General features: G+C 42.0%; 1 protein-coding gene across 2 annotated transcripts in view; it reads right to left on the reverse strand.

The window, feature by feature from the left end:
• Positions 1-26,111, reverse strand: part of syne1a (spectrin repeat containing, nuclear envelope 1a) — a 122,563-nt gene that overhangs the window by 75,531 nt on the left and 20,921 nt on the right. For both annotated transcript variants that reach the window (XM_085373385.1, XM_085373384.1), the window contains 39 exons: positions 25,477-25,682; positions 24,897-25,061; positions 24,617-24,769; positions 21,080-21,223; positions 20,818-20,994; positions 19,757-19,915; positions 19,382-19,546; positions 19,072-19,206; positions 18,636-18,797; positions 18,291-18,499; positions 18,106-18,214; positions 17,850-18,014; positions 17,600-17,767; positions 17,263-17,427; positions 16,735-16,875; positions 16,482-16,642; positions 16,040-16,196; positions 15,258-15,485; positions 15,075-15,173; positions 14,744-14,931; positions 13,094-13,217; positions 12,841-13,007; positions 12,541-12,694; positions 11,746-12,401; positions 11,261-11,440; positions 11,000-11,153; positions 9,339-9,497; positions 8,554-8,736; positions 8,361-8,462; positions 6,980-7,183; positions 6,311-6,518; positions 5,541-5,653; positions 5,039-5,244; positions 4,764-4,925; positions 4,388-4,667; positions 4,053-4,225; positions 2,547-2,856; positions 2,266-2,430; positions 539-898 (listed from right to left, as the gene is read on the reverse strand). In XM_085373385.1, coding sequence (XP_085229511.1) covers positions 539-898; positions 2,266-2,430; positions 2,547-2,856; positions 4,053-4,225; positions 4,388-4,667; positions 4,764-4,925; positions 5,039-5,244; positions 5,541-5,653; positions 6,311-6,518; positions 6,980-7,183; positions 8,361-8,462; positions 8,554-8,736; positions 9,339-9,497; positions 11,000-11,153; positions 11,261-11,440; positions 11,746-12,401; positions 12,541-12,694; positions 12,841-13,007; positions 13,094-13,217; positions 14,744-14,931; positions 15,075-15,173; positions 15,258-15,485; positions 16,040-16,196; positions 16,482-16,642; positions 16,735-16,875; positions 17,263-17,427; positions 17,600-17,767; positions 17,850-18,014; positions 18,106-18,214; positions 18,291-18,499; positions 18,636-18,797; positions 19,072-19,206; positions 19,382-19,546; positions 19,757-19,915; positions 20,818-20,994; positions 21,080-21,223; positions 24,617-24,769; positions 24,897-25,061; positions 25,477-25,682 — 7,316 coding nt within the window. The remainder of the gene's footprint in view (positions 1-538; positions 899-2,265; positions 2,431-2,546; positions 2,857-4,052; positions 4,226-4,387; positions 4,668-4,763; positions 4,926-5,038; positions 5,245-5,540; positions 5,654-6,310; positions 6,519-6,979; positions 7,184-8,360; positions 8,463-8,553; positions 8,737-9,338; positions 9,498-10,999; positions 11,154-11,260; positions 11,441-11,745; positions 12,402-12,540; positions 12,695-12,840; positions 13,008-13,093; positions 13,218-14,743; positions 14,932-15,074; positions 15,174-15,257; positions 15,486-16,039; positions 16,197-16,481; positions 16,643-16,734; positions 16,876-17,262; positions 17,428-17,599; positions 17,768-17,849; positions 18,015-18,105; positions 18,215-18,290; positions 18,500-18,635; positions 18,798-19,071; positions 19,207-19,381; positions 19,547-19,756; positions 19,916-20,817; positions 20,995-21,079; positions 21,224-24,616; positions 24,770-24,896; positions 25,062-25,476; positions 25,683-26,111) is intronic.

The following is a 26,111-nucleotide window of genomic DNA, read 5'->3' on the forward strand; positions in this document are numbered from 1 at the left end:
GGAGGTGAGGAGCACAAGCATCTAAGAAAGAACCCCTGCAGCCAAGAAGGACATCTCAGCACACTTCAGTTCAACCAAGTTGGAGTATAGGCAGGAGAAACAATGAGGGAATGTTTGGGAGGGAGAGATAGTGGAAAATAATGGTTAAAAAAGACAAAGCGGGGAGGGGTAGAGGGGACAGCACGGAAGACAGAATGAGCAGGAAACCAGGGGAAGTGATGGGATTGTGGCTGTCACTTGTTCATCATTCCAGTAAAGCTGATTTACAAACTAATCTGTTTTTAGGATTTACAAATAGAATGGATAATTACTGACAGAGAAAGCAGGGCTAATTGCAGAGGGTCCTGTGTGTGTCTGTGTGTGTACTTTGTATTAAACAATGCTAATCATAGGACGGCAGCATAGCCGCTGTCAGCTTTCACCCACCCCAGCGAGTTTTTATTATTGATGCTGTTTTTTTAAATGCACCATTGTGAGAAAATGAACAGATAATAATTCAGGCTCTCTTGTCATTATGTTTATTTAAATTCTATAGTACCTTAGCCAGCTGCCATCCCTCCACGGCCTCCTCGCCGTTACTCTGCCCTTCAGCTTTAACCAGCTCCTGGCTCCACCCCCTCAGACGTCCATCAAACACTTTTAACTCTTCCTCCAACTGGGCGGTCAGACGGTTATATTCCTCTTCGGAAGCCGCGGCAGCGGACAGGGCCCCCTCCAAGCTATCCCGGGCCCTCAGAGCGGCCCCTTCCCATTGCTCCAGAGCGTGGGACAGCGCCCCCAGCTGTCGATCCATGGCCTCGCAGCCTCCCGCTGCCGTGTGCTCCGCTGTGGACGCCGCGCTGCGACGTACCCGGCTGAGGCGGTCGCGGCCCTCCAGAAGTCGACACTCCACACGCTCCTGGAGAGATAAAGAGGGTAGGTAGGTAAGAGACAAAGTTGCTACGGAAACTGTGGCTAAGGAAACCGCAATCTCTGGCTGTGCTGGTGTCTATTTAAAGCTGCCGTATAGTGTTTTCATCAGATGTCCCCTGCTTCATCACCTTACATGTTTATATCTACTTCTTTGATTCTGTCAGTGCACCAGTTATTCTGATTTGCTGTATTTTTAATTTCCATATCAGTAATATCGCTCTGTTAGTGATTTTTTTTCCCTCTCCTTCCATCTTCACCTCTTACTCTCTAAGGGAAAGCCAGGCAGATGATGTGAAAAACACTTGAGTGTGATGCGATAGCAGTGAGCTGATAGAGGGATTAAAAAGGGAGAAGATGGCTATGAAGATCAACCTTGACACTAAATAAAAAATGAAAACTAGCTTGTGTACACAAGACATCATATCTCCTCTTCTACTGTAATGCTTCACACAGCATAGCTCTGCTGACACACATTTATAATGTGATAATTAGTACCCATGTGTAAAATTTAAATGCAAATCAATTTTTCCTCACAGATTTTCTCTCCTCTGTAATCACAGAGTTATCGAGCAGGGAAAGATTTAGCATTAAATTCATTGCTCCTTTTCTTTTTTCCTTTTACACACAACCATAAACCATATTATACTGCATTGGCAGTAAAATGCATCATGAGAGATTGAGATATTTGGCTCTGATATGGGAACAAGCTGAGAACCAATTCCAATTCCCCGCATAATTTGCTCTCCTTCATAGTGAGAATGTATTCATCAAATGGGTTCAGATAATTCAGCAATCAGTTATCTTCGCAAGAATTGGGTGTGGATTAAAAAAAACAAAACAAAACAAAGAACAGCACACACATTTCAAGCATGCAGAAGAGCCAAAGACAAAGTATTCTTAAATAAGTTAAACATTGCTTCCACACAAGAGTCGCTGATACTGCACTGAGAATCATTATGTCTATATTGGGTTTAAAGAGTTAATCCTTCTTTAATAGATGTGTAATTAGTGCCTGTTACACATCAATTATCCCAACAAATTCCTACAAGATGTCCAGCCAAGTTTTAATTCTCAAACAATCTAAGTTTATAACTAAAAGACAATTTAACCAACATGTACCGCATGCTGTTAACATGGAGTGGCTCAAGAGATTTCAGATTATGTCAAATAAATTTTAGATTGTTTAGCTGATACTGTTTTAGCATCCGTGTACTTGTGTTTTCCCTACAGTTTTATCACTTAATTTATGTGGGCTGAAATAATCTGCAACTCTTTATGATTTGTCCCCGAAAAAGGGCCGTAAGCACAGAATGGAAATGCTTGAGGTGACTAACAAATGTTTGTCTTCCTTACCCTAACTTCTGACAGTTTCTTTTTGATGGATGTGGAGTCTCCTGATGTGTCAGACCAGTGCTGTAGCTCCTCCCCTGCAGTCATTAGCCAATCAGTGAGCTCTCTAACGGCCTCCAGGTAGTTCTGGTGCTCCAACACCACTGCCTGTGCCAGACGTACTCTCTCCTATAGAAGAAACACAAAATATGTACACGTTATATTACCGAAAGCCTTGATCAAGGTGAAAGAGGTTGATGGTCATCTACATTGTAAATTAATAAATAAAGGCAGATGTTTTGTACCTCCACCAAAGCTGTGAGGTTGTCAAACTGCACCTGCAGCTGGGTGCGAGCACCATGGTTAAAGCTGGCATCACCAGTCTTCTTGAAGAGTTCTCTGGCTTTTTCCTCCAGTGTGGACAGCGCCATCTGGTGGTCTTCTAGATCAGCCAGCAGAGCACGGAGTCTCTCCAGCTGTGAAGCTTTTTCTCTAGGTCCTGGCTGAGGGGTGAGAGGGGCACACACCTCCCGCTCCACAACCTCCATCCAGCAGCGCAGTTGGGCGGCACTCTCAAGGTATCCTCCCCACTGAGACACAGTCCACTCTAATCGACTGGAGACAGAACAGTAGATCTCTCATACACTTTTACAAATGGTGCAAAAAAAAAAAAAAAAAGAAAATAAAAAAACAAACACATGAAATCTTTTATAGCTACATGTGTAGACTGCTTAATTTAAATCTTGGTGCATAAAAATCTTTTTACACCTTTTTACTCTCCTGTACATTTGCAGCATTGCAGAAGAAGCACAAACTGGCAGTAATACTGGCTTATAGCCTTTCTCCCCTTTTATCAGGAGGTTCAAAACACACAAGGACACAGACACACACCCATAATTTTCCTTGCCATCTGTTACCCCTGCCTGTGCAAATAGTGCCAATATCCACATACTCACACACACCTCTAATTCACCTGCTACCCCTCGCCTCCTGTTATCCCTCTCCCCTTTCAACACAAACACACCGCACGTGTGACCCACTGTTTGCCATCCACCATTTAGTCCCTAATGGGATCAATTTTTTTTCTAGGAGGGGCCATAATTGGTCAATTAGACATACACACACAAACTGATGCACATGCACACAAACACACCCGAGAGCACATACTAAGACACATCAGTCACAGTTGGAAAATGAGACACATACTTCTCATTATTTATTTAACCTAATGGTAATTAACAGCACCGACACATCAATCTGTGGTGATGAAAATAACCTGTTCCTAAGAGAGAATTTTTTTTTTTGGCAAACAGAAACATCCTCTCTTAAATGTTCATGGGCAAATGTTTCAGTGGCAGAGAAATGGGGATTGACTGGCATTTATATTGAGCTCATCTAGTCTCACTGACCAGTCAAAGTGCTTCACTCTACAAGCCAAATTTATCCACACATCCATACAGTGCTTTTTGAATTTTAAGCACTTTATCTGCATCACATCCATGGCCAATTTAGAACCAGGAATTAGCCTAACATGCATATTTTTGCATACCTTGAGGAGTACTCAGAGGAAACCCACCCACGCACAGAGAGAACATGCAAACTCCACACAGAAAAGCCCCGGTTAGGGTTCAAACGTGGAAACTTCTTGATGTTAGGTGACCGTGCTAACCAAAGTGCTTTATCCAAAAGCATACATGTATTCTATAACTGCATGCAAAATTTGTTAAAGGTAGGAATGCTTCTTTACTCATTAGATTATCATTTGTAGTTTATAACAAATTGCAGGTGATAGTTAAAGTGAGTAGTTGTACCTGTGGCAACTCATGGCTGTCACAAGCAGTGTAGCCCATGCGTCCTCCAGTTCCTGCAGCTGAGAGCGAACCACTTCCTGTCCGGCGGCGCCATAGCTGCGCAGGGCGAGCTCACCTTTACCCATTGCCATATTTAACTTGACCTCACCCTCTCCCTTCAAAAGCAGGATATCCTGTGCAAACAGACATTCAGAGTAAAAAATAAAAATAAAAAATATATAAATATATCTTAAGCAAACAGCCCCCTCTTGTGTTCACTGGAAAAACTAGATTGTAATAAAGGTGAATTACCTAAATAAAGAATACATGCAGATGTAGTCTTGTTGTCCTCTCACCTGCACCGTCTCCAGCCTTTGCTCTAACTGCTCTTTGGTCCCCATCGTGCTGTCGACTGTACCCAGTCGCTCCTGGATCTCCTCCAGCCAGGCCCAAACCCCCTGGAGAGTGTCTCCAAAAGCCTGGCTCTCCTTGCAGCCTCTGAGCCTCTCCCTGGCTGCCTTCAGTAGGGCCTGGTGCTCCATCTGTAGCTGGCCTGTTACTCTGACCTCTCCTCCTGACCCGCGGCCTGCCTCAGATAGAGCCTGGGCTTCCTGGCAGAGTTGCTCAATAGATTCCCTTACAAAAGAAATTGATATATTATTGTTCTGAATATTCAGTAACTTATGCTGTGACATATATAGCATATGGCCACAGACACCCTCATATACAAACCTTCTTTCTGTCAGTTCCTTATGGAGTTGCTCCATCCTCTCCAGCTCTTCTGTGGTGTCTGGGGCACCTTGCTGGCTTTCTCCCCCAAGAACTGGCTCAGCCTTAAGACTGAGATCCATCTGCTTCAGCCAGTCTCTTATACCCTGCATGCAGTCGTCAAAACTATGGGAAAAGAGGGGAAGGAAGAAAAAAAAAGAATTAATGAGAGCCATATTTCTATTTGATTCAAATTCGTTTGTATAAAAGCAAGAAATAACCATAAATGAGGGTGTTACTTTTTCAGAAGGCCAACGCTCTCCTCCAAGTCCAGCTTGCTCTGATAACAACCATCCAGAAAGCTCCTCCACTCTCGCTGGCAGGCAGAGAGGTTCTCTTGAACCTGCACTGCTCCAGCTTTAGGTAGGTGGAGCTGGAGTTTCCCAGCCTCTTTAGAAACCTGAGAGAGGCGTTCCTCACCCTCTGAAATCCGCTGAAGTGATACCTGTGAACATAGGATGCGTCTCTAAATAAAGAGCCAAAATCTTCAGATCGGGACTTTTTTGTGTGTTTTCATCCATTTAAACAACTCAAAGTGTTTATTATTTACAAGCCCAGTGTAACTTATGACTTATACTAATAAATTATGTGGAAGGTACAGATATATGTTTCTAAAAATACAAATTGTTTATACTGTAGCATGCTCATATCAAAAAGTCAACCTCCTTAGAACTTTTAAGTGGAATATGCACTTCATAGCCCTTACATCTGCACAGAGAAAAAGAGCAACAAGTAACGTACCTTTAACCTTTGTAACTTGGCTCCTAGGAGGACAACATCTCCTGACGGGTTAGAGCATTCTTTCAGCTCCAACTTCAGAATCGCTAGCCAGGATTTGAAGTCTTGGACAAGCTCTGATTGAGGGAACAGGAAGAAGAGATGAGTTAAAAGCTGAAGAAACATACAGCGACAAGTCGAGGAAGACGGATGTGTTGCAGATTATGGCAGAAAAAACATTTTAAAGTCAAGAAACCTGAAGAAGAAGTGTGAGAGCAGGCAGTGTGTTAAGGCAGATGGAAAGTGTGGGCGTGTCCACGCTATGGAGTGCTAGGTTGCCTTGGCAACAAGCCCAAAATGAGTCCCTCGAGAGCAGATGTGACGAGAGCGACATTACTCTCCGAGGCACAGGTGTGTGTCGGCGCAGTGAGAGTGCACCAGTGTACCTGACAGCATGTGTGTCAATGGAGTGTGGGCTGTAGTGGGCGGATTGAGTGCGCTCTGGGGAAAATGTAGGATAATCAACAGCAAATCTGTTGCACTACTAACACGAACAAATGGCTCTGCTTCGTGTAACAGTGCAATGTTTGATTGGGTGATTATGGCATTTTAAGTGTTATTAAAAATTTTAATTTGTCCTCATCAGGGAATAAGTTATTGCGGCTACTTACTATTACTGATAGATAAGATCGCTCGGTGCATCAGAATGAAGAAGAATTAAGCACCTTTTGTAAATTAGCTGATACATCATCAACGCCACAAACAAAATCTGAGCAAAACTGATGATCGCTTACCGTTGAAATGGAGCTGCAGACCGTCCTGCAGGTTTCCTCTGGTCTTGGCACAGCGTTGGGAAACGGTCTCGGTTCGTTTGGCAATGGAGGTGAGATCAGACGAGAGGCGTGACAGCTCCTCAGAGGGATGCGATCTGCACAGAGCAGTCAGGGCATCTCTAGCCGAGTCCATGTCTGCCCTCTGCTGCTGCACGACACTCTGCAGGTCCTGGAAATGGACCACAGTGAGAAATTATGCAAATAATTCTGCACGTTTATAGCTATGTGCTCTGTATGTGTTGTACTGTGTCTATCCTGCAAATGTGTCCTAAGGCAACAGTCTCTTCTAGCAGAACAGATGCTGATCTGTTGCTGGTTTGACATCTGTCCTCCAGAAAAGCATCACTAATCAGGACAGGCGTTTTCCTTCAGGAATCAAAATTCTATGATGTAAACATTTCTTTCCTTCTTAAAGGAAAGAACACCTACTACACCGCCTATGGTGCTCAGATTTTTATTAGGGAAATACTTTTGAGGAGTTTCCTGCTAGAATAACAATAATTAGCACATTATGATTAGTTCCTCTAACTAATTAGGTAATAAGCTAGTTGTAGGTGTGTAAATAAAATAAACTTTGTACAGTTTTTTGTGAGTTTTTCTGTCTTACTGAAGGAACTGATAATGCCATACCTTAACAGTGCCAATGTCTTCAGGGGAAGTAGTTTCGGTGAGGTCCGATAAGGAACCCTCGACTGCCTCCAGCCGCTGGGCCATCTGGGACATGAGGTCCTCCAGTCGCTCTTTCTGGAAACTGAAGTAGGTCAGAGTGTGCTTGGCCTGATTGTACACCTCCTCAGCATGGGCCATTTTCTTCCTCAGATCTGATTGCAGGACCTGACGTGTGAGAATCAGTTTTAGTCACATTTAAACAACACAAGAGTATGTTTAATTATTGGTCCAGTACGGTTTCATAGATTTGATTTACGGTTTCATAGATTTGTGACTATAAGTTCCTCCTGAGTAGAAGGTACAGATACTTTATTTGTCTTCAGCTCAACTGAGAGCGCTTATTTGTAAAGTTTAAGTCAATCAAGAGGCAATTTGGAGCAGAAATTCTAGGAGTAAAGCATGAACCACATAAATCAGATGAAAGTAAATTACACAGGGATCAAGGACCATGGCTTTGTCCAAGATCACAGAGGGATTTATCACTATTTTGTTTGTTCAAAGCCCTGGCCCTATAAATGGGGAAAAAAAACTGATGCACTCTTCCAGGCAGCCAGCAACAAGGGGAATTAGTACTCCTGCAGAGGACTGAGGGAAGTGGAAGGGAGAGGCAGTATAGCATAGCAAATTAATTGGAAGAATAATGAAGATAAATGTGGCTTCTGTAATGTGCTGTACTATGGTAAGGAGAGACGGCCACGAAAGAGACCCCGAATTAATAGAACGGTTATTTATAAACAAGAAAAAACTGAGAAAAAAAATATTTTAACCACAGGTGTCATAAGCTAAAAATAAATAGGTAAGTCAATAAATTGTGTTGTAACGTACATGGGTGTAAATATGCTGTTTACACCACTACAAAACATGTTCTAAACACACACAGCAGAGCTTGACTGACACACTAGTACTGCCCCTTGGCTACAGCAATTAAATGGCCCCTCCTTTTATCTGCCACGGCTGTCACCTAATCCTCCTGATGTGTCTCTGTCACATAATCCTGCCGGTTTTGCTGCATGTACATTAATGCACTGAGCTTCTGCACACCGTCTAACGTTTATAACTGCTTAGCACTCTCAAATGTCCCTCTGAAGCTCTTACTGGTAACACAACAAGAGCACAACAGCAGTGGCAACAGGTGTAGATGAGAGGAGGAGGGTTACTGGATGCAGGAAGACTGAACCAAGGCGCAAAAAAAAGGTTGTCAGCACTGGATGTTTCAGTGTCTACTTATTCTATACGCGAAATCTGCACATGATCAGAGAAGAAGTCTGGGTTCCACATATTGTGGTTTTAATCTTTGATGAATAATACCTTGCATTATTTTTCTCTTCTCCTATACATTTACCTGCATTTGTAATGGGATTTCCTGCAGTTTGGCTCGAGCCTTCAAATCTGCCACTCTCTCCTCCAAAACATCCAGCATGTGCTCCCTCTTTTCAACCTCCTCCTATGAATCAAAGTGCAAGACAATGAAATAACATTCACCGTCATCTGAGCAAACATTCATTTGCGCACACTTTCACGCAGCGTACTCTGACCTGAAAGGACGCAAGCTGGGCCTCTGTCTTCTCCTTGTCACTGAGACTGGCGACAGCGTCAGTTAGATCAGCGATGGATCCACTGGTCCACTGGTTGATGTCATGCTCTGCGGCCTTGAGGTCATCCCAGAGTTTCACACAGTAGCCTAATCTTTCTGTATTGGTTTGTATTTTCTCTGCGATCTTAAAAGAGAAAAAGAGAGACCAGGACACTATGTGAGGTATGTAAGAGAATAATGCATCTCAATCAAGAGGAGAGGAAGGCCCACCTCCTTTGTGTTTGGCTTTCTCTCTGTAACAGGGGATGTATGCTTTACAGGGAGATGGAAGAAAATCGCTGCCTAATTAGTCTGACAGATGTGCAAGTGAGAAGCGAGAGAGAGAGACAGAGATGCAGATAACCTGTCTAGACTTATTTATTTCTCTGTCTCATTTCGACAGCTGAGCAGACAACAACAACTCAAAAGAGGAGAAAATGTAGATAAAAGAAAAGAAAAAGCAGAGAAAAAATATAATTGAAAAAAGTGACGGTGCAGGTGTTCAGCAGAGATGAATGTTTTTTTATACTCACACAGATTTGTTCATACCCTTCATAGTTATTATTGTACTTCAGGCCCAGACTCGGGGAAAACACCATTTATAGTTTATGGATTTTTTTTCAGTTTTTTATTTAGATGTGAAAAATTCTGGGAAACTTTTTGATGTTACAAAAATATTTCACTTCAAAACACCTGAAATAACAGAAAGTCAGTATTGTGCATTTATCTTTACTAAAGACTACTCACCGCCAGCCACTGCTCTCTAAGTGTCTCTGTGTCTCTCTGGATGGAGGACATTTCACAGTTGGGAACCTTCTCCAGCTCCCTCTGCAGGTCCTCGACCGTCCTGATGAGCTGGTCCATGTCTTCCTGTTTTTCTCTCAGTTCATCTTTTATGGCTTTATGCTGAAGGGAACACAGCAAGGGAAATGGCAACAGGAGGGAGAGATACTGTTCAGTGGGGAGGTAAGTTTCTGAGATTTGGTTTGCTAAATAAATATAAGACAAGTTTCTTCTTCCTCCACCTCCTGTTTTTTTCTAATATACAATAAAAACAGTCAAACCACAGAGAAAGCTGTGAAACTTTTCAGACTAATTTCCTTGATGAAAACAGATTATTACTCACTTAAAACTCATTGAATTACCAGAAAATGACACTAAAGCTGATTTTTCTTCTTAGCTCATAAAAACATTATTACATAAGTTTTCATACAAAAAATAAAATCATACTTGGATCTATCATATCCGGTTTTAACAGTAGTAGATATTTTAACTCATTATAGTAGGTAAAATCACAATGAATAAACACTTTCGACCATCAAAAGTTCCAACAAGTCATAACAATGAAAAAAAAAAATCTTTGAGAGGAATGGATACTGTCCTTTTTGACTCCATAACAAGGCTCACAATTAAAGTTACCAATTTGATTGCTATATAAATTACTACTGTATAAATTCTTTAAAATTAACAATAGGTTCATTTCATGTTAGCTCATCAAATCCCTCACACCAATCAATAGATCTTCTCAAAAACATCTTTTCAAATGCTTTTCCTAGTAGCCCTTTTAAAAATCGTGCTATTAAAAAACTACTTAAGCATGGCATTCAATTGTTATTAAGTATCTGGTAGTATGGCTCTATGAACATGAGGATAACTTAAGCTAACATACAATGATGTAACTCCAATCCCCGATGCCAGATCTGTGGAAATCATAATTTTGAGTTGATGAACTGATGTTTGTTGATAATTTCTCATATACAGGGCACATCTTTTTAAAAAAAAAAAAACCCAGTCCAAATCAGGTGAAAGGTTTTACAGAGATTACAGATCGAATATGAAACCCCTACCACAAAACAAAAACCCACATTTAGACCCAACTTCAGTATAATTTCTTCAGCCATGACACCATGTACAAAATATAAACTCACTTAATTAGAAGAAGCAGATTTCTCTTAATATTATATATTATATCCCAAATTTCTGATGATCATTTTTCACATTTTGTCATTATGAGTTTTATAAGGCACTCATTTTTATGTATAGCAGCCAAAGACTGTTTTGAAAGCAGAGCAAGATGTTTTCATTCAATTTATCCACCCTTCACAGCCAAGTTTTTTTCTGGCCAAGAAGAGAGCATGTGTGCTGGGTGCCTTTGCAACTATCCCTAATCACAAAGTAGATTGGTAGACCTATAAAAAATTGAAGCACCTGGGTCAAGTAGTTTTCTAGTTAGTGGATTTTTTAAATGTCCCTCATCCCTTGAATTATTTCTTTTGTATTTATTTAGAGAAATTACTTTTCCTTGTATATTTTTCCCCAAGCAATTCTGTGATGGTCATTTTTTTTAGTCTGATGCACAGAAATGTAATAATTCAATACTTTTCTGAGAATAAACATAAACTACTGACTTGCGTGAAAGTCCTTTTGGCTTCCTGAGCACTGTGGTTGTGGTCGGGCAGATTGTGAGCGACGGCCTGAGCGCTCTCCATGAGTGTGGTGAGGATCGACTTCAGGTGGTGGAACTGGCGAAGAAGATCTAACACAACTCCACTGTGTTCCTGACTGCATGTTAAAACAAATCAGAAAACGTCAAATATATTATTTTTTTTAAAGCAGGTGGTAAAAGATGAAAAAAAAAACAGATGGGTGAGAGAAAATTAATCTCTTACCTGTTGATGATTAGCGTCCTGACGTTATCCCAGGCTGTCTTCACCAGAGCTACCTCCCTGAGTGCTTCTCCTGCCAGCTCACTGTCTCTCTGGGCCAGCTGGTTTCCCTTTTCTTCTAACCACCGTTGCGAGTGCTGCAGGGACTGGAGCTCATCCTCCAGCTGGACAAAGAAACGCATCCTGGGAGAATAGATGCAGAAGAAAACAATGGAGATTAGTAGCCTGCTTCCAACATATTACATCTCAATTTCCAGGAGATTAAATTTGTCTGCCTGTATGTTGGCTTCTGTAATAGACAATAGACTCTGGCATACAGTAGATCTTTGAATCAAAGGTTCATAGTAGGCAGTAGAAATGCAAAAAGTAGGAATGAAGCAAGGACTGACAGCATTATTACTACTGAAAGCCGACATTACCAACTGTGCTGATACTATGAATACTGATATATTTACTGGGCTGAAGTGTCAAAATTAAAATGAACAAACCTGTTGTGAAAGGCCTGTACAGAGCTCTCTCTGATGCCCTCCTGTCTTGCATCGTCCAACAGTTTCTTCAAATTCTTCATCACTTCTTCTCTTCTCTCTCTGAAGGAGCTCCACAAAGCCCCTAAAGCATCCGCTTCACTTTGTCTCCACCCCACACCCCTCTGCACCTCCTCCAGAGCCATTGTCAGGGCCACCGCCTGTCCTCTGCAAGATGTTCTTCCCTGAGGATGGCTGGCATCTTTAGATCCCCTCCACTCTGCTCCACACAGGTGCAGATGTGCTTTGCTCAGCTGCCCATCTAACCCGACAGCTTCAGCCTCTAGTCGGGCCACTTCTTTAGCCACCTCTCCTATTTCGCGATGCAGCTCTTCAGCTTTGGAAGGGTCCCAGCTCCCTCTGCCCTCCACAGCCTCATGAAGGCGACGCACGGCCTTAGCAGCCATTTTATGCTTCTCGAGGAAAGTGTTTAACTCGGTCAGACACTCTTTACGAAGCAGCAGGAGACGTTGGGATTCACTGAGAGGTTGCAGGCAGTCCTCTCTCCATGCCTGGAGCTGCTCTTGGGCCTCTGGGGTGGAAGAGCAAAGCAGGAAGGACTCTTTTTTATGGAGAGTCTCTCTCAGTGATGCATTCTCCTGTAGCTGTGCCTCATGCTCCTGCAACACGATTGTTCAATTAGACACATTTATGTGAGCTCCAACAGCAATTGATGCAAACTTGTTTACTAAAACTGCTCCAATATACATACAGCCTATAAAGGACATCAGTGCTGACAGCAAGTTATTGATCTCTCACCTTCAGCTTAATAAACACAGCCTCAAGATCAGCAATATCAACCTGGGAAGAGCTTCTCAAGAGAGACAGGAAGTTTTCACTCCACTGGGTAAGGGGCAGCAGTGCCTGATCAAACTGCTCCAAGTGCTCCAACTGCAGCTTCAACCGCTTTATCCTAAAAGTGAGGGTGGGAAAAGCATGGACTGAGAATATGGAAGTGACTGTTTTAAATGTAAATTTAAAAAAAATGCTAGGATCCATTCACATACTGTAACCCAGATGTAAATAAGCTATATCATAATCAATCACCCTAAAAAATACCTGCGTAATATGCTGTTCTTCACAGAAGCGCATCTCTCCTGTAGTTGTGTGAGATCATCACTGAGCTCCTGGATACGAGCTTCGGGTGCCGTGGGGTACAAGCAAAGGCCGAGATTCACGAGACCCTGAAGGAGAGTCTCGTGTGACACCGTCTCTACCTGCATTTCCTGGATAGGCATATCATCAATGCAAATTAGATAAAATAACAAAACTTTCTTGTAGAAACAAATACAGAAAAGTAAAAAGATTTTACCTGCACATTTTGTAATTCATTCCTAAGCTTTACTTTATCTGCAGAGAGCAGTTCGGTGTCTGGGCAGCACACAGACTCACACCTGTCCAGCCAGCTTTTCATGGACAAATTTTCCTTTTCATATCTGTAGATGCAGATGTTGCATGTATTAAAATCAAGGAAAATATAAGTTGCATCCCCTTAGGACACACACAATTACAAGTTCACTTTTTTTTTTTCTTAAATCTGACCAAACCCTAGTATCAGTGACAAGGTCATAATGGGGCAACCATATCTTCCCAGTGCACCCAGTGCTGGAAGTAATCCCTTATACATATACCTGCAGGATACAGGATGAGGCTAACTGCAGAGACACTAAGCCGAACACACACACAAACAGACACACATAAACTCTGCTGAAGTTTAGTGGCAAAAACATAATTGAGTTCATTTCAAAAAGAGTCACCGGCTGGGTAAATAAAAGGAAGCGCTAAAGCTTGGGCAATTTAAACAGCCAGCATGTGGCTAGATCATTATTTTCTCCTCACGCTTAAACAGAAAAGAAACAATCACTCCGGTGAAGGACTATTGTGTGACAAAAGAAAGCGATAAGAAAGCATATAATTAGAATAGAAATGCACTGGCTGACAGGGGGACAGACAAGATCTCGCTCTTCCACATCACACTAAGATGAGAGACAGATTCAGAGGAATAAAGAGGAAACTGGCACAGAGAGAAGCAGAAACAGCACATGCACAATAGAAGGGAAAATGGCATTTGCTTATTCAACTGCAGGTGTGTGCTAATGGAGACTACAGATGTTTCTCAAAAAATGACTTATAACATATTTCTCCATTTTTATAAATGTACTTTTTGATTTTATGGTTTTTTTTTTCAATGTGGCAAAATCTGAAATATTCAAACAGGCCTGTTGTAGGTGTTTATCTATACGGCACCAAATCACGACAACAGTTGCCTCAAGGCGCTTTATATTGTAATGTAAAGACCCTACAGTAATACAAAAGTGTTGAAGGGACACATACACCCGAAACCCTGCTTTGGGCCATACCAAAGCACAATAAACTCTAAACACTAAACTAAATGGATAAATCTTCACACATTACAGTGAACAGTGACTCATGCCTTCAGTTTAACAATTAACACTATTTTCTCATTGTCTAGCATTTGTCTCTTCTATCCCAGACAAACACTGACTTTTTCCTGTACTAATGCTATTTTTCCAAAAGGTCTAGGACACTGGTATCAACATAAGAGCCCGGGGCCAGAATTGGCCCGGCAATTTCTCCAATCTGGCCTGCTGGGACAGCTTTGGAAAACATGAAGGAGATGATATATTTTTAGACTTTTAACTGTATTTTTAGATGTTTTGCAGCTTTTCCTGCTGTTAAAGACCTCCCCACAGTGATTTTTATTACCATTCATATTCAGTAATAGATAAACAAGCAAATGACAGAAAACTTTATCGTGTAGAAAAACTAAGATATGCTGTTGAAATTGCACTTCTTTATCTTTTATTAATATATAAAAGGGAAATAAATGTGTAGTTAATCAACTTTACACTAACACAAAGTTGATGTGGCCCTCCAGACAAAATGAGCTTGACATCCCTGGTCTAGGACAAAAGCAACCACATTTTGCAGTTTATTGTACCTCTGCCACAGAGCTAGAAGGCTCTCTAACATAGATTTCTTTTCTGAAGCCTTTTCCATCAACTCTCTCTGCTGCTTCTGGAGGTTAGCCACTTCTTCCTCCAGCTGGCTGCCCTCTCCAAGCCTTTTTGTGGCCGAACACAAGGCCATAAGCCTGGGCTTCAGAAGCTCAACAGTCTGGCAGACCTCCTGGGATAAACACAAAAATACTTGTTATCAACTGCACATTAAGTAAACCCTTGAAAATACAACATAATAACATGGTGCCACTCTGAAAAGGAAGCCAGTGATACTTATTCATGTATCAAAGAGGTGCCAAGTTGTGCTCTTACAATGTGATCCTGGAGGGCTTTGTAGGTCTCTAATGATGATACGCAGCATGTGATCAGACAGTCCAGTTTTTCATTCAGATCACTAACTGTTTTCTTAACCTGATAATAAAAATAAAAAAGTCAGTTTGTATTGTGTAATAAAATACCTTTAATAAAAGTCATAAATTGTGTGATGCTCTAAACCTGTTCAAGGTTATCATTGCATCTCTGCCTGTAGGAGGCGCTCTGGTTGAGCTGCACGTCAAGCTGCTCTGCTCTCCCCTTCAGCTCTTCCCAGTATTGTCTCGTCTGGTTAAGTTGCGCCCGGATGCGACCGGCCTCTCCAGAAGTCACAAACCTGGACAGAGCCTCGCAGTCGGCCTCCATGAGGACAAGAACCGCCTTTCTCTCCTCTAAAGCTTCCCCCACGGCCTGGAGAGATGCAATAAGAGAGGAATTCAACGAGGGAAAGCATACAGGAAATTACGACGATAAAAGATCGCTCTTTCAAGAAGAAATTTATTTTCAAACTGAGAAGAAAAAAAAGGCAGATGATGGCAGTATCCTTTTTTTTTTTCTAAAAACCATCATGAGAGTGACAAGTCTGGGATTAGGCATGCCAAGATTATATTTTATTAAATATGATCAATTTATTTCCTTTAAATTCCAGCCTCTGCTACAGCACTGACCCAATTTCCCTTGGGGTTAGATTAAAATTTAATCTCATTTCATCATAATCTTAATCATTTTGGGCCACAGTGATACTGTAAACTACAGACACAAGACCAGACAGCAATGTGACTCCAGTTTAACTGAAGCAACCAAAAAATATGATGAGTATTTACTTGTGAAGATATAAAAAATATTTAAGGAGTTGTGTAAAAAGTGTGCAGTGAACTGCCTCACCTTTGACTGACCTCCAATTGGAAACCTTGTGATCAGGTATACAATGTAATGCTGTGATAGAAATATAGACCTGCACAAACCTCTACAGCGCTGATGTGTTTGTCTAAAGGATCAGAGGAGGAGAAAATGTTGACAGCGTCCAGCTCCTTCCGTTTCTGATTGATCCAAAGAAAGAAGGCCGCTGATTCACTGCTGAAGCGCTCCCACCACACAAATATCATCTCCAGCTGGACAACACTGGGACACATGAGATTAGGCAACAGCCCAAGGTCAGAATATTGGAATGAAAACAAACAACCAGACAATAGCATGGATGCAATTTGCAGGTGAATGCCAGACAGACATCATATGTTGGCAAAATACAATTTCACATTTTGATACTTTAGGTTTTTTCAGACTAATATCACAAGTTAGTTTTTACACTTAAAGCTCATTATTGGGCACTCGTAAAACTGCCGGTTAAGGCCCGTACCACATTTCAGACCTTTATTGCATGTAATAGAAGAAAATAGTCAGACATACTTCTTGTTGAGGTGGTCTTGAAGTTGTGCGATTGCTTCTCTGGTGGACTGCGCCTGCTGCAGGAGAAGAGTCTGAGTCTTCGGACCAAGCTGAATGTCTTCTGCTTTCTCTGAGAGGAGATCTGCTCGTATAGAGTACTCCTCGACCTCCGTGAAGAGTTCCTATAGACCGAAAAACAAGCAGTTACACAACATGACCAAATACAGGCTAATAAATCAGAATATGAATGCATGCACGTTTTGCACATACACACCTTGTTATGCTTCAGTTCAATTTTCAGGCTGTCCAAGCAGTTGAAAAGGAGTTCCTTGTGCAATTCATTGTCAGTATTGCTGATGAACCTCCAAACTGTTTCTCTTTCTGCTTCGAAACTTTCCCAGGAGCTCAGCGTTGCCTTGAAGTGACAAAGAAATGAAAGAGTAACGTTAGTAGGTACAAATTCAGACCTGATGATAACATGCACTATTTACACAAAGGAGATGGGCACTGTAATATTTACTGCCATTCTCCTGATTTCATCTGTAAGCATAGGGTATTTTACGACAGCAGATGATCTGCTGTCTTAAAATACACCGACATTTACTTTTAATTTTCTGATCAATTCACGGATAACGACAAGTGTACAAAGAAATCACAAAGTAACAAACAAAATTAACGTGCAGGATAACAGTCAGCAATAGGCTAATCAATTATCACAGCGGGAATGTGTGTGGATGATCAATGACACTCACACGTGCAAACACCAGGGCGCCGACATGAGAAATATCTTGGCTCTGCCTACCTGCAGACTTTGCTCCTTTGCCCCTGATTTGTGGTCAGCCTCACTGAAAGCTCCTTCCAGCTCCCGTAGAGATTGACTGAGCCCCTCCCCTTTCTGCAGCTGGCGGCAGTGGGACACCAGAAGCTCTGCCTCTCTCCTGTTAGCATGCAGGTGCTTTAGGTGTTGCTATAACACACAGACACAAAAACAACATGCTATTTTGTGAGCAACCTTGATTTTGCTTTGCCTTGCTCAAACCATTCATAATGTAAACTGTTAAACAGTTAAATTAAATACAAAAGAGACTTTCAAACATGGAAACCAAGTTGTTACAAGTGCATTTGTACTAAACAAATACCTGGTGAATAAGGTAAAGTTGTTTGGCTTCCTCCAAACCCTCAGCATCCAGGATTCTGCCTATCTGCTCCTCAGCCTCTTTTCGGGCCCTCAGAACCTCCTCCAGAGCACCATGAATCTCGTCCCTCAGCTCCTCATACTGGAACATGGCAGAGCCCTCATCACCCAGCTGTGGCAAAAAGGTCATTGGATTATTTTTTGATGAAAATTTTCAGTACGGAAGAGAATATTCAGCACTTATCCTGGAATACCTGACAGAGTGAAGAGTAAACTGCCCGCAGGTCAGTTGAGAGTTTAGCCAAGGCTGCTCTTTGCCTTTGGACTTCCACTTCAGAGCTAACTTCAGACAGCACAGCAAGGCGGCTCTTGAGCCACAGCAGACTCTCCTCTCGAGTATCCACTGCTTCCTGTAGTGCCTGGAATTGATGGAAGCACTAGATGTTAACTGAAGTTGAAGTATAGCCTAATCTCAGTGCCTAAAGCAGCAAATGTAGCCCACTAGCTCACCTGAACAGCAGCATCAAGTTGCTCCTGATGACGGGAAGTTATTGCTGTTCCTCTTAAGAGCCTCATTTGCCTTTTTTGAGATGAGAGCCAATCAGAAAGCTCGCAGAACCTAAAATAAAAATGGACCACTGAGTTCTGCATTTGCTTTAAATCACTTTAAATCTGTGCTTTTTGCCCATCTTTACCTCTCATTCCACTCTTTCCATTTATCAGGGTGCTGCTCCAGCTTGAGGTGGGTGCTCTTTATCTGCTCTGTAACCTCTTCTACGGCCCTTCTAGTGCAGTCAAGCATTCGATAAGCTTGGTCGTTGTCAGGCAACTTGTAACACAGATCCTCCATGTTTCTAATCCTCCTCTCGCTCTGAATTAAAGGTTTGCGTTCCCTGAAGAAAGTCTGAGGAAGAAGAAAAAAAAAGAAAATTAAGATATGAGAGGCTCCCGAATGTCAGTGATAACAACATTAAGTGATTTTGTCTTTCTCTGATTTTCAGTTCTATCTGTTTCAATTTTCCACTAAATCCGAGACTCACTCTGTGCTCTTTGATCACTCGCTCGCTGGTGCAGGTGCCAGACAGGGCTTGCATTTCTCTGTGCAGCTCTGCTCTGCAGTCTTGCAGGATCACAGCAACTCGGCTTCGCTCCACATCCACCTTGAGACGGAGTAGGTGAGATGGTACCTCGCTCTGCATGTCCTGTAAAAAAGATGGAGATGAGACAAAACATAGCAGACCTGAAAGCTACCCTTAAGTGTCACATTGTATCTGTCACTGATCAAAAGTTCCCTGGAGTGGCTGCAAATAAACACAGAGAGGGTTGCATTTTTATCTAACCAGGTTAATTGGAACCAGACTGGAGGGACTCTATTGAAGCCAAAGGTTTTCCTGGTTAAGTTAATGAAGTAGTGCTTATGCGCCTCAAGAGGTGTACAGTAATTAGTGAGAGTGGTAAACCATGGTGACCTCTGACCTTCCAGAGTTTGTGCAGCCTGCGGACAGTTTCCTGCAGCCCCTGTTGCTCCTCCTGTGGCAGGATGTCCGTGAGCTCATCACACGCTTTCAAAAACACGCTCAGCACCCGCTGGTCCAGTTGTCCAAAGAAATCCTGTAATGTAAAATAAAATAAGAGTAAACACGACACAAGACAGAGTAAAAGTTAAGTCAAGAATGTTAACACTCTACCCGTTTCCACTTAAAAATGTAATTAGAAAATAGAAATGCCTCTGCAGATTAGCCGCAGCTTTCACAGACATGCTTAGAGGTTAGAGATTTAATCTTACAGTGTGTTTCTTTAATAATTCCTCAGCATCTCCAGTCTCTCTCAAGCAGCCCTGAGCTTTCTTCAGCACTCTCTCCAGCTCTTGTCGTGATTCCTCAAATCTCCTCCTCAGGGAGTTGTTGGCCTCTTCCTGCCTTCTCCATTCTCCAACCTCCTTTAGCAAAGCCTGAGAGGTTAGATAGTAGTAATACAGTGTAATTACATTATTTGTCCTACAAACAAATGAACAGTAACACACATGGTGGGTAAATCTAATCTGCACGAATCCCTTGTGTTTTTCTGATGTCTGTGTAATCTCTATAGTATAATCAGTATTGTGGTTTCTGACTGGCATTCTGGTATGCAAATGCATGTAATGCATAACTGTAATACTAACCTGTGCCGAGCCCTGAATTTCAACAACTCTCTTTTGCAGCAACGATATGTCGAAGTTCCTGAGCACCTTACTGGTGGAGAGCGCCCTCTGCAGAGAGTGGTGGTTCCTCTCAATCACCGATAAACATCGTTTACAGCTTTGCTGATGGTTTAACAAATCCTGTCACAAAAGGGGAGACAAGAAGTTTAAAAAAATTACTTGTGTTTCCAATATCCATCCATCTGTCCATCCATTTTCTTATCTAGCTATCCAATTTAGCGAGGCAGCGTGCACACTGGACAAGCCGACAGTCCCTGAACTGGATGAGTGGAAGAAAACGGATGGATAGACTTTTACAAGTTTGGACACAGTGTAAATTGTAAATAAAAACAAAATGCAATGACTTGCAAATGTCATAGACTCATATTTTATTCACAATGGGACACAGAAAATATTAGTTTAACCTGAGATAATGTTATCATTCCATGAAAAATATGAGCTCATTTTAATTTGATGGCAGCAACGCATCTCAAAAAAGTTGGGAAAGGGGGTGACAAAAGTAAGTGGTGTTAAAAAAGAAACAGCTGGAGAAACACTTTGCTATAATTAGGTTAACTGGAAACAGGTCAGTAACATTACTGAGTATAGAAAGAGCATCTTAGAGATGCAGAGTTCCCCAGAAGTAAAGATGGGAAGTGGTTCACTGCAGAAAACTGCATCTAGAAATGACACAATAATGCTCCTCAGAGTAAAGTAAGCACATATTTTAAGTAAGCAACATTTCAACACAAATATCTCTTCTTTCTACTCCTTGAATTTTCATAAGAGGCTCATTGCTTTGAAGACGTTTGAGGGGAGTTATTATTTTCTGTCAGCGTGCATCAGATTTGAATATAAAAGAAGGGAACAATAATACATAAAAGATACAGCAACAGGACTGTAGTGTTATAAATGCAGATCACTGCTTATGGAGCTGGCAGCTCATATCCATAATAACTGTGAAAAAATAAAAATAAACTGAAAAAAGAATAAAAACATATCTAGTAAGCACTTATTGTAAATTTAACGTGTTCGTGTCTGACCTGCCACTTGTATTTTTGCTGGGCTTGTGCCTGTGACTCTGGGTCTCTCGCAGCAGAAGTGATGCGACTCGCTCGCTCCAAGGCCTGGTAAAAAGTGTTGATGTGTTTCTCCATCTCCTCCAACAGCGGCAGAAAGGCATGACACTCCCGCATCAGAGATGGGCACCGCTCTCTCACCTGAACAGATACAAAACGGACCGCTTAACAGTGAAAAAATGTATTAACTTAAAAGGCTTTGTGTTTACCCTCAAATGAGACTCACCTTGCTTAGTTGACCTTTGACTGTTGCCATAGTTGCCATGACCCTGGTTGCCTCATCCTGTGGAGCATCCTTGGCAAGGAGCTGAGCGCTGCGGGCAGCCAACTTGTATTGTGTCTCCATAGCGACAACCTTTTGCTTGGTATTCTGCGATGTGACGTGCAAGGGTAAAGGGTCATTTCATACGTTCTTAAAGTGAATGCACTGCCATCAAAGCTGTTTTAGTAATAAAAATGCTGACATCAATAAAGCAGTGACTTGCAGCTTTTAGTAACACCTTATCAAAAACGTATGAGAGTAAAGCCGTTTTCGCACATTGAGTGCAGATGTGAAATCTCACTTTATCGTGATTCAAGCGTGACTTTATCTGATTTGTCTCAGGCGAGGAAGAGAGCTCGAGCTTCAATTCATGTTGACCTGAGCCAGTGACATTATTTACTGCAGTCATGAACATTTCTAAGCATTAACTGATGAAACTGCATTTATGGGACATAAATTCTGGACGCTCTCAGATCAGATCTTTAGCTGCCTTTAACCACCACAAAGTCTGACAGATATCTGGTGCCATGCATTAGAGTACAGAGAAGAAAATTATCCGAATTTCACAGTGAGTGGGCGTCACACAAGCTTACTTCTGTTTGCTCTACCCAGATAGTACCATTGCCAAGACCAAGGACAGCATTGCCAGCATAGTGGGAATGCATCTAAAATAGACTATGGTCTGTTGTATGTAACTAATTCTCAGACAAAGTCTGAAATACAGTCATGTCAAAAAGGAAGAATATCAACAGGAAAAACTCAAGAGCAGCTTCTAAGTCTCTACAAGCTTCAGTTAGCATGTGAAACGTTAAAGTTCATGACAGTACAGTTAGAAAGAGAATGAACAAGTTTGCATGGGTTGCCAGGGGAAAGCTTGTTCTCTTTTAAAAAAGAACATGGCGGGATCGCTTAGGCTTGCAAAGTTACATATGAACAATGTGCTTTGGACAGATGAGACCAGAGTGGAGATAGTTTGTCATAAAACACAGCTTATTTGCAAGCAAAACACCTGACACCAGCTATTAAGTGTGGTGGAAGAGGAATGATTTGGGCGTGCATTTTACAGCCACAGGATCTGGGCACCTTATAGCCATTAAGTCAACCCTGAATTCCTCTGAGTAACACATTCTTGGCTCATGCAACAGGACAATGATCCCCAAGCACAGCAACAAATCTAAAATAAAAGGACTGAAAAAGAAACTGTTCTAATGGCCCAAGGAACAGAACACAACCCCACTGAAATGCCGTGTTGGGACCTTAAAAGGTGTACCGACAAATACACACCACAAACAATTACTTCAATTTATTGCTGCTAAAGTTAGCTTATAACAGGATGACACAGAGTCCTGTTAAAAGTCCCTCTTTAACATGGAAAAGAGAGTTTACATGTCTGAAAATGGCTTGGAAGGACTTGAAACAGTTACGTTTCACCTGCTGTTGGTGTGTGGGGCAGCTGTGTTCCTAAAAAGAGCTGTGATGACCATTCTCTTTGAAATCACATAAAGCTAAGAGTAAAAAAAAAAAACTCCATCTAGTTCCATATTTGAAACTTTGGCCATGTTTAACATGAGTATCCACCATGAGTAACAGCAAATAAACACAACAGGAAAAGAAAGAAAGAAAAGAAAACGCATATTAGGTCCACTTCAGAGTCAGGCTTGTCATTCTCGACCAGCTTAAGAAAGAACAGATTTGAAACAAACTCTAAGCGATGTGATCAGGGATGGTCTAATATAAAGTACAGTGGGGCAAAAAAGTATTTAGTCAGCCACTGATTGTGCAAGTTCCCCCACTTAAAATGATGACAGAGGTCAGTAATTTGCACCAGAGGTACACTTCAACTGTGAGAGACAGAATGTGAAAAAAAAATCCATGAATCCACATGGTAGGATTTGTAAAGAATTTATTCGTAAATCAGGGTGGAAAATAAGTATTTGGTCAATAACAAAAATACAACTCAATACTTTGTAAAATAACCTTTGTTGGCAATAACAGAGGTCAAACGTTTACTATAGGTCTTTACCAGGTTTGCACACACAGTAGCTGGTATTTTGGCCCATTCCTCCATGCAGATCTTCTCGAGAGCAGTGATGTTTTGGGGCTGTAGCCGAGCAACACGGACTTTCAACTCCCGCCACAGATTTTCTATGGGGTTGAGGTCTGGAGACTGGCTAGGCCACTCCAGGACTTTCAAATGCTTCTTACGGAGCCACTCCTTTGTTGCCCGGGCGGTGTGTTTTGGATCATTGTCATGTTGGAAGACCCAGCCTCGTTTCATCTTCAAAGTTCTCACTGATGGAAGGAGGTTTTGGCTCAAAATCTCACGATACATGGCCCCATTCATTCTGTCCTTAACACGGATCAGTCGTCCTGTCCCCTCGGCAGAAAAACAGCCCCATAGCATGATGTTTCCACCCCCATGCTTCACAGTAGGTATGGTGTTCTTGGGATGCAACTCAGTATTCTTCTTCCTCCAAACACGACGAGTTGAGTTTATACCAAAAAGTTCTACTTTGGTTTCATCTGACCACATGACATTCTCCCAATCCTCTGCTGTGTCATCCATGTGCTCTCTGGCAAACTTCAGACGGGCCTGGACATGCACTGGCTTCAGCAGCGGAACACGTCTGGCACTGCGGGATTTGATTCCCTGCCGTTGTAGTGTGTTACTGATGGTGACCTTTGTTACTTTGGTCCCAGCTCTCTGCAGGTCATTCACCAGGTCCCCCCGTGTGGTTCTGGGATCTTTGCTCACCGTTTTCATGATCATTTTGACCCCACGGGATGAGATCTTGCGTGGAGCCCCAGATCGAGGGAGATTATCAGTGGTCTTGTATGTCTTCCATTTTCTGATGATTACTCCCACAGTTGATTTTTTCACACCAAGCTGCTTGTCTATTGTAGATTCACTCTTCCCAGTCTGGTGCAGGTCTACAATACTTTTCCTGGTGTCCTTCGAAAGCTCTTTGGTCTTGGCCATGGCGGAGTTTGGAGTCTGACTGTTTGAGGCTGTGGACAGGTGTCTTTTATACAGATGATGAGTTCAAACAGGTGCCATTCATACAGGTAACGAGTGGGGGACAGAAAAGCCTCTTACAGAAGACGTTACAGGTCTGTGAGAGCCAGAGATTTTCCTTGTTTGAGGTGACCAAATACTTATTTTCCACCCTAATTTACGAATAAATTCTTTACAAATCCTACCATGTGAATTCATGGATTTTTTTTTCACATTCTGTCTCTCACAGTTGAAGTGTACCTCTGGTGCAAATTACTGACCTCTGTCATCATTTTAAGTGGGGGAATTTGCACAATCGGTGGCTGACTAAATACTTTTTTGCCCCACTGTATGTATGTAAGTGTAGGTGCCCATTGAAAATCTAAAGTATCATGATGCTGCAATGCCACCAGCTTAAAAAAACATTACTGACAGGTTGTATTTTTACTGTCAGGCTATATTATCTTTTACATTTGATAGTTAAACTGACAGTTTGCTTTCCTCACCTCCACATCCTGAAGAAAAGCCCTAACACTGAGGAAAGAGACTTGAACAGGAGCATTGAGTTTGGCTTCGGCAGTGTCCAGCAGCTCTTTCAGGGCCCAAATAGCCTTCAAGTGTTCTTTTCTCCACTTCTCCAACTCATCTGAATGGGCATACTGCAGCAAAAAAGAAGCTAATTACACTTTACACTGAGAAATGAATCAAACAGAGCCAGCACATATGTTTTGACCCAATTCTGTCTTTGTCTGACAGGCAGTATTTTTAGATGTTTTCATTCATTACTTGTTTGACTTTGAGGAAGAGGTCTCTCCATCGCCCGTTTAAAATGAGTAGCTGCTGCTTGAGATCAAGTGACACTGTCTCGTCACACGTTTCAATAAGAAAATTCCCTGCATCGTTCATGGCCGCATGCTGATCCATCCAGTGGCTGAGATCCCTGAAAAACTCCTGGAAGACAAAGAAATTAAGAGAAACAAAGAGCGAGTGTCAAAGAAAGAGATGAAGAAAGCTAATCAAAAAAGGAACAAAGAAAGTGATTCAAAGAAAGAAACAAAGGAAGGACAATAAAAAAGTGGGGTAATTAGATGTCTAATCCTAGACGGAGATGTGAGTCTGTGTAACCATGGCAATGCAACAACAGGAATATCCTCAGCGGCTTGTTGAAGGATCATTTGATACTTGAGTGGAGACTCCTAATAAGCTTCCACATAAAAAAACTAAATTCTTCAAAATGACTTGATTGCTACAATTAAATCTGAGTCCATCAAATAAATGGGTGTATGAACAGGCTCCTAATCTGTTCACAGAAAAAATAAAGTAAAAAAATCAAAGGCTCAGACAGTATTAAGATCTAATCTCATACCCGTTTTGTGTTTTCTGGCTGGCTCAGGGCTTCCTCTGCATCTTCCAGCCAGGCCTGCAAAGAGGCCACAGTGGAGGTGTACCTCTCCCAGTTGGACAGCACTTCCTCCAGCATGCTCCTCACGCTGCGCACTTCCATGGACAGACTCCTCCACTGAGTCACCACCTCCCGCATAAACCTGCGCACTCCCATCTCGCCTTCATCCACTGGAAGAGAGGTAAAGTTTAACAAGAATGACAGCTACCGATAACACCACCATTACCTCTGATTCTGCTGCCGCTAATAATGTCACTTATTCACAAGAGTCAAATGGAAAATGAATCACTGAAGCAGCTGTTTTGAAGCTGCAGCTGTACCTTTTATGTCTGTGTGTGCCTGATGACTTTCACTGCTTTGTTTCACATCACCACACTTTGGCAAAGGCAGGGGAACACTCGATAAAGCAAAAGGAGGCACACGCTTTTGCAGAAAACTCCCTGACCCCAAAAACTCACTACAAGGAGATGTATCATCTGTGCTTGTGCTACATTCTTAGATGCAAACTCTCTAGTTGTTAGAGTATGTGCAAAACAATGGCATAAAGACGCACATCAGATAAACGCAATGCTTCTAAAATGGGAGACAAAAAACAGATC

Source organism: Diplotaxodon limnothrissa, linkage group LG15 (genome assembly GCF_057381915.1).
Source record: "Diplotaxodon limnothrissa isolate DT_005_m linkage group LG15, D_limnothrissa_male_GT1.1, whole genome shotgun sequence".
In the NCBI taxonomy this organism is placed as follows: Eukaryota; Metazoa; Chordata; class Actinopteri; order Cichliformes; family Cichlidae; genus Diplotaxodon; species Diplotaxodon limnothrissa.